The sequence below is a fragment of the Pteropus vampyrus genome, unplaced genomic scaffold (assembly GCF_000151845.1).
Source record: "Pteropus vampyrus isolate Shadow unplaced genomic scaffold, Pvam_2.0 Scaffold235, whole genome shotgun sequence".
Lineage (NCBI taxonomy): Eukaryota > Metazoa > Chordata > Mammalia > Chiroptera > Pteropodidae > Pteropus > Pteropus vampyrus.
Window position 1 is genome coordinate 100,521 of NW_011889016.1, and position 7,503 is coordinate 108,023.

The 7,503-nt window shown below is 59.3% G+C and overlaps 1 protein-coding gene across 1 annotated transcript in view; it reads left to right on the forward strand.

The window, feature by feature from the left end:
* Nucleotides 1-6,773: 6,773 nt before the first annotated feature.
* The window catches only part of AHRR (aryl-hydrocarbon receptor repressor), a 56,568-nt gene continuing 55,838 nt past the window's right edge, over nt 6,774-7,503 (forward strand). The window contains exon 1 of the mRNA XM_023519751.1: nt 6,774-6,901. Within this exon, the coding sequence (XP_023375519.1) occupies nt 6,774-6,901 (128 nt within the window). The remainder of the gene's footprint in view (nt 6,902-7,503) is intronic.

Here is a 7,503-nt window from a genome sequence, read left to right on the forward strand (position 1 = left end):
CGGCGGTAAGTGACCCGGGCGCCCGCCTCCCGCGGCGCTCGCCGGAGCCTCCTCCTGCCACCCCATCCCCGCGTCGCCAGGCCCTGGGGTCCGACGGGCAGCTTCTCACCCGAAAATAAAAGCGGGACTTGCGGGCGGAGCCGGCCCCTCGGTCCCTCGGCTTCTCCCGCAGCGTCGCCCCCGTGCCCCGCTGTGCGCCGAAGCTCCTGCCTGTGACGCGCCCGCGGCGCGAGTCCCCTAAGTGTCCTCCGCTCTGAGGCGTGTCTTTCAGAAATGTTTAGGGCAAGGCTGGGGGGCTCCGAACCGCCCCCCCCCGCACCCGAGTGCTGCCGGGGCACCCGGCTCCCCCCACTCGGGCGGGGGTGGGGGTGGCGCATGTTCCAGAAATTCCCTGCGTTTCAGTTAGTGGTTCCAAGAAAGGTTTTTCCTAAAGTCTTGTTCTGAGTGGCTGGAAATCCCAGATGGCGGCTACTCTGTGAGTGGCACGGACCCTTGGGGACCTGCACTCCCAGTGCTGCCACAGCGACTCCACTGGGAGAGGTAGGTGCCCCTCCGGCCCTGCAGGTATTTGCCCCCGTGTCATCATGGCAGGCTTGGCCTCTGTGGGGCCAGCCACAGGCTGGAGGGGCTCGTGCAGAGCCTCGGTGCGTGAGTGTGTGCCCCCGGCCTCTGTCCCCAGGCTCTGGGTACAGGACAGTTGTGAGCTGCCTCTCCACTGGGGACACTCCCCAGGTGGCCTCTAGCAGAGGGGGCCCCTGAGCCTGGCTAGCCCCTGTCCCACGTCAGCCGTTAGGGCCTCAGGCCTGGCTTCTGCAGGCCCCTGGGTGGACAGGCCCCTTGGGTGATGTGCAGACCGTGCCCACTCGTGGTGGACAGGTGAGCGGCCGGCGGGAGCTGGGGGAGGGGGCTGGGCTGTGTCCTGCGGCTCCCTGCGAGGCGGGCAGTCACTCCCTTTTGTGGAGGAGGACTTCAAGGCGTTGACTGGTGGAGTTGGACTCAGACCCAGTGGTTTCCTTCCGGGCTCAGTCTGGGGTGCTACACGCCCTGGGGGGTGCTATGTGGGGAGGGGTCTTAGCTCGTCACTTCCCTGTATCCTGAGCTGGACACTCAGTGAGATTTCCACAGGAGGGGAGCTTGGTGGGGGAGTCCGGGTTCTCTGACACGGCTCAGAGCCGGAGGGGAACCCCACCCCCCGCCGCCGTTCCCCGCGTGTTCTCTGTGCGGTACCCAGGCCTCCACATGGCCCCACCCTGTGCTGCCCTGGTCGCTGGCAGCCACAGGCCACAGGAGCCCAGTGGGAACAGTTCCCTGCCGCCTTAGGTTGAAGAGGAAGTTGGTCTAGGCCTGCGACTCTCATCCACCTCACAGGTCTCTGTCGGGAAGCGGCTCAGTGGAGGAGGCTTCGTCTTTCTGGGGAGCATGGACGCTTAGGAAGTCAGCACGGACACCGGACAGCCCCTGCCTCCTGGGTGCGCGGTGTCTAGCCCACGGTCACAGCTGACCCTGGGCGCCATAACCTGCATGTCCAGGCTGTTCAAGCACTGACCTGGAAATGCCCAGGGAGGCTGTGGCTTTGTGGGAGTTTGGGAGGCACAAGGTGGAGAGGGCTCACGGGATGAGCCTGGATCCTGTCTCAGCTCCTGCTGTGGCGAGGGGCGTTTGGGATGGAGAGTGACCGGCCACTCCCCTGAGTGTCCCCTGGCCTCTTCCCCACCCCACACATCCCTGCCCCGAGGCTTGGGGCTCATTTGGGGAACGGTGGTGCTGGGGACGGGGTTCCCTGGGGCAGGGGTGTCCAGGGGCTGGTGCAGGTCAGCCATCCCTTCGCCTTTGACTTTGAGGGGTGTCTGAGTGGGTGGCTGCAGGCCGGCCCCTCTGGGGATTTAGGGAGACCTCCGCGGCTTGTTCTCCCTGCCTGGGCCGGGCCGGCCTGGGTGCAGCTCAGGACTTGGCGGTTTGAGCTGAAAGGCCTTGCAGTTCGGTGGCCGTTGTGCACACGGGCCTCCGGCCACCAGGGCTGACCTGGCCTGCGCCCCAGCATGGGCACGGCTGAGAAGGCTGGCCCTCCGGAAGCATCTGGCCACCTGGACCCTGTCCCTTCTCACCCAGCCAGCCCTGGCTGCAGAGCTCCCTCGTCCCCATGGCCTGTCACCGTCAGCCACGAACTGCTGGGAGCCCCCCCCCCCCCCCCCCCCCCCACCCCCGCAGCAACTCCGGGCTCCGGCGTCCCGTGGCCGCTCCATCTCCTTTCTCTCTGCTCCAGAATTTTCACTCGCTTGGTGAATAAATCTATGCTCTGCATTTTTTCTTGAGGTGCAATTCGTATAACATAAAATTAACCACTTAAAATGTACAGTTCTGTGGCGTTTCCTTAGTATTTTGCCAAAGTTGTGCCAGCGCCATCTCCGTCTAATTGCGGACATTTCCTTCACCCCACACGGAAACGCCGTCCCCTCCGCGGCCACTCCCCAGCCTCCCTCGGGCCCTGGCAAGACGCATCCACTTCCCGGCTCTGGACTTGCTGTTCCGAGTGTTCCGTGCCCTCGGAGTCACGAGGAGCCTCCGGCGTCCCCGGCGCACGCACTTCCATGGCTGCGTAGAGTTCCACCCGCCGGCTGACGCTCGCTGGGCCTCTGCGCCCGGGCTCGGGCCTCGTCAATGTCGCGGGACACGCTTCGTTCTCTCGGGCTCGGCCGGGGACGGACTGCGGGTCGCACCGGGCTCCGTTTGACTCCTGAGGACCTGCCACACGGGTTTGCGGCTGCACGTTGTGCCTTCCCACCAGCCAGTCACGAAGGTCCCCGTCTCAGCGTCCCACGTGTGATTTCCCATTTGTCCGATGTCACCGGCCCAGTGGGTGTCGAGAGCTATCTCGCTGTGGCTCTGATTTACAGTTCCCTAGTGACTGACAATGTCTGGCCTGTTTCCACGTGTTTGTTGACCATTTCTTGGGAAAAACATCTATTCAAGCTGTTTGCCCATTTTTAAATCGAATTACTGGCTTCGTGTTGTCCGTTCTTCGCTGGGTCTGGATGCCAGACCCTACCGCTCAGTGACTGGCAAATGCTTTCTCCCACCTGCGGGTGTCTCTCCGCCCCTCCCATAGTGCCCTTTGAAGCACAGGTTTTTAATTCTGATAAAGTCCAATTTGTCTGGTTTTTCTTTCTTACCTGCACTTTTGGAAACATCTGAGGGTCCATTGCCAAGTTTCAGGTCAAGAAGATGTAGCCCTGTGTTTTCTTTAAGAGTTTTACAGTTTTAACTCTTGCACTTGGGTCTTTTACTAATTTCGGTTAATGTTTTTCATATGGTGTGAGGCAGGGGTCCAACTTCGTTCTCTGGCATGTGGACGTGCAGCTCTCCAGGCTGTGTTCACCGAGGAGAAGGTCCTTGGCACGCTTCTCGTAAATCGGCTACCTTAGTATGTCTATTCTGAGGGCATATTTCTCTCTTTTTATGCTTTTAAAATTTTTATTATGGGAAATTTCAAATATTTTGCAGAAATGGAGAGAATTTTACAACGAGCACAGCTTCTTCATCGACCAGCATAGGTGGTCGGCTGTCACGTGGGCTGCTGCGGCTTCCTGTAAACCCGACTCTGCTCCCCGGGCTAAAGCAAACCCCACACGTGCCGAGTGTGCGTCTCTAAGCACATGGACTTTAAAATTAGCTTTCTGAGCTATCAACTTACTTTTTTGTGTGATTTGAGAGAATAAATGTGAAGCGGTGTCAGCGGGCCGGTGGAGGGCTGGGGGTGCGGTGCCTGTGGGGCCACGTGGCGCGGAGGCCTGGCCCGCACTCAGCCCCTGGTCCCTGCACTTCCTGCCGGTGCCGCCCTGGCCCTGCCGAGGCATCCAGCTCCTGCATGCAGGGCGGGCAGGGAGGCGTGGACCCGAGCCTGAAGGCGGTAGGTGGACACGGGGACACGGGGCCACCACCCACCTCACGGCTGGTGTAGGAGTCCCCGGCGCGGTCCCTCCTGGCCTCATGTCACGGTTGCCGTGCCCGTGGCACCCACACGTCCTCACCCCCACAGCACACTGTCACCACGGCTTTTAAAAACGAGCATTTGAAGATCGTTAACAGCTCTGTGCTGTTTCCCACGCGGTCGGCCACGGCCCGTCTGGCACCCGATTCCTTTGGCCCAAAGGCACCGTTTCCTGCAGGGCGGGTCAGCTGCAGTGGCCTCGCACGTCCGGGGGTCACTGCAGGTCGTGTTTGAAAGCTGGTTCACAGGGCGCGGGGTCCGGGTCTGCGCTGTCCTCTCGCGTGCACGGTTCTGGCGACGCGTCTGCCGTCACTCTTACCTTTGCTCCTCTGTGCCCACGGACAGTTTTCTCTGGCGGCTTTGATGGTTATTCTGTTTATTGCCAGCTAGGAGCGTTTGGTTAGTGACCTGCTGGAATGTGTAGAGTTACAGTTTTCATTACATTTGGACTAATTTCTGCTATTTCTTCTTAATTCCTTTTCCTGTCACCCCGTTTAGGGCCACAGTCGCACACAGGTTAGACCCCTGGAAACCCCGAAGCGCTGCATTTCACTCGGAGCCCGCGATGGCCGTGCGGGGCGCCCCTGCGTTGCCGGCCGGGCCGGGCAGAGCACAGCCCTTTTCCCTGAGACCTCACCGGCTGCCGGAGGCCGTGTCTGTGCCCCCGCCTCGCGGCTCCCTGACTTACGCGCTTGCGTCTCGGTTTTGGGCGGGGAGCAGGTGTCCGGGCCTGGCTCCCATCTCTGGGGAGCGCGCGTCCTGGGCCATTGGGTGAGATGCCGGCTGCGGGCTTTTTGTACATGTCCTTTCTCGGGTTAATTACGTTCCTGTCTACGCCTGCTTTGATGAGTTTTTGGATTTTTGTCCAATGCGTTTTTGCATGTTAGAGGTGATCATACTTTTTTCTTTAGTTTATTAATATAGCAAATTACACTGATGAAGTTCTGGATGTGGCAGCAGCCGCGAACACCGTGAGTGACCCTGGCTTGTGACACGTGGTGCTGTTTACGCGCTGCCAGGCTCCGTTTGCTGATACCTAAGCGAGGGTTTTTGTGTCTGGGTTCATGAATGCGGTCGGTCTGGAGTTCCCCCTTCTTGAAATGTCTTTGCTTTCTGGGGTCTGGGTGATGAGCTGGCAATTTTCAATTATATCTTCAATTTTCTGCCAGGGGTTGCAGAGAATTGGTATTATTTATCGCTTAAACTGGTAGAATTTACCAGTGAAATCGTTGTTTTTATTGCCAGAGTAGGTATACGGTGGAGCAGGTTCTCTGTTCTTTCTTGAGTGAGTTTTCGTAGTTTATGTCTTTCAAGGAATTGGCCGCTTCATCTGAATCGCTGACTCTGTGGGGACAGCATTTGTCTTCGTCCGCTCATAACAAAATGCCGTAGGCGGGCGGCCGAAGTGACAGAAAGTGATCTCGCACGGTCCTGGAGGCTGCGAGCCAGGGCCGGGTGCTCGCGGCAGCCTCTTCCTGGCCTGCCGCCGGTCCCCTTCATGCGGGCAGAGACCTCTGGCGTCTCTCCGTCACGAGGGCAGCATTGCAGCTGGGTCAGAGCTCTGTCCCCACGACGCCCTTGCCCCCCACTCCCTTCTGAAGGGTGCTGTTTCCAGCAGGCGAGTGCGGGTTGGTTCTGGGAGGACACTGCCCTCATTCTCCGTGTGGGGTACGTGGGGTCTGTGGTGCTGTCCCTCGCTCCACCCCCGACACTGTGGCTCGCATCTCTGTTCCTGATCAGCCAGGCCAGAGCTTAATCAATCTCGTGGATCTTTTCAGAGAACCGACTTTCGGTTTCATCGATTTTTCCTCGGTAACGATTTCTGCCTTTCGGCTTGATTTGGATTTATTTTATCTTTTTCTAGTTGCATCAAGTGGAAACCCAGATGACTTATTCTAAACTTTTTCTGACATAAACATTTCACACTACCCATCGAGGCACCGCTCGGCTGTTTCCCACAGAGTGATACGCCGTATGTTCATTTTCATTCAGTTCACAATACCTTTACATCTCTTGGAGACTTTCTTGGATCCACAGTTATTTAGAAATGGGTTGCTTTCCAAATATTTGGGAATTTTCGATGTATCCCTCTAGCGTAATTCTATAATTCTAAGGGGACACACTCTATATGGTTTCTATTCTTTTACATTTAAGTCCCCGAATGTAGTGTGTCTTGGCACGCGTCCTGTGCGTGAACGTCCTGTCCGCCCACCTGCGGCCGTGTGCTGCGCCGTCGCGTCCGCTTCGGCCCGTGCCGCTGTGCCGTCTGGACGGTCTGTGCCCTCCCTGATTTTCAGCTGACTTGTCCTGCTGATTGCTGGTGCCGTCTTCGTGGATTTCCTTTTCGGTTTTAGTAGTTTCTGCCTCTTGGACTTTGAAGCTCTGCTGGGTGCATGCACATTTAGGGCTGCGGCGTCCTCCTGGAACACTGACCCGTCCGTCGTTCCTCTTTGTCCCTGGTACTTTCCTTTGTTCTCTGTTTTGAGGTCGACTTTGTCTGATACTCGTAGCTACTCCACCGTCTTTTGACTGGTTTGCGTGGTGTAGCTTTCTGCACCCGTTTACTTTACCTGCTCATATCTTTATAGTCTGACTGTTTCCTACACTTAGAGCGGATCCTCGACACATTCTCCGGCACTTTCTGCACAGGTGGGAGCGTGTGTCTGAGTCTGCCTCCTCTTCCAGGGCGCACACGCTTGAGGCCGGACGAGGGCTCCTAACCGCGTCTCTAAGTCTGTTGGCACAGAGCCTGGCGTTGAGTGGTCACTGCTCGCCCGTGCGCAGGATGCGTGTGAGCCTAGACATCCTCACTGCTCGGAAACCTGAAGTGACGGGCGAGCTGACCAGCCTCGGAGCCCAGAGGAGGCAGGCGCCTGTGTCCGGCACCGCAGCCAGTGGAGGCTGGCGGGTGCGGTCAGCTGAGCCCGGAGCAGCTGTGAGTGAGCAGAGTCGAGTAAGAGAATTTATACAGAAAAGAGGAAGCCTGCTGGCCCAGAAGTTCAGGGCCATAAAGGGGAGGGATGGGGAGAGGAAGACGACCCCCCCACCCCACCCCCCGCCGACGGGGAGGGGACCCGCAGCCCGGCTCCCGCACAAGCCCTGACAGCGTGCTGTGCCTTGGCGCGCGGGAGGCTTCGGTGCTGCGATAACCGTGTCTTTATCTACCGTGAGCTTTCTGAGCCAGGGCCGTGCTCTGTAGGAGCTGGTGAAACGGGTCCCCGGCCACGCTGGGGACCTTGGCGCTGCCCGGGGAAGGGGAGGCGTGGGCCGGGGTGCCGTCCTCGCATGAGTGAGGTGAGGCTGCACAGTGCAGGCTTGTGCCAGATGGGGGGCAGGTCATCCTGCGTGGGTGGTGACAGAGATGCCGGACCTCAGCGCAAGGGGGTGGGACCGTGTGGGGGGGCAGGACGGCGGGCTGTAGGAGCTGGTGAAACGGGTCCCCGGCCACGCTGGGGACCCTGGCGCTGCCCGGGGAAGGGGAGGCGTGGGCCGGGGTGCCGTCCTCGCACGAGTGA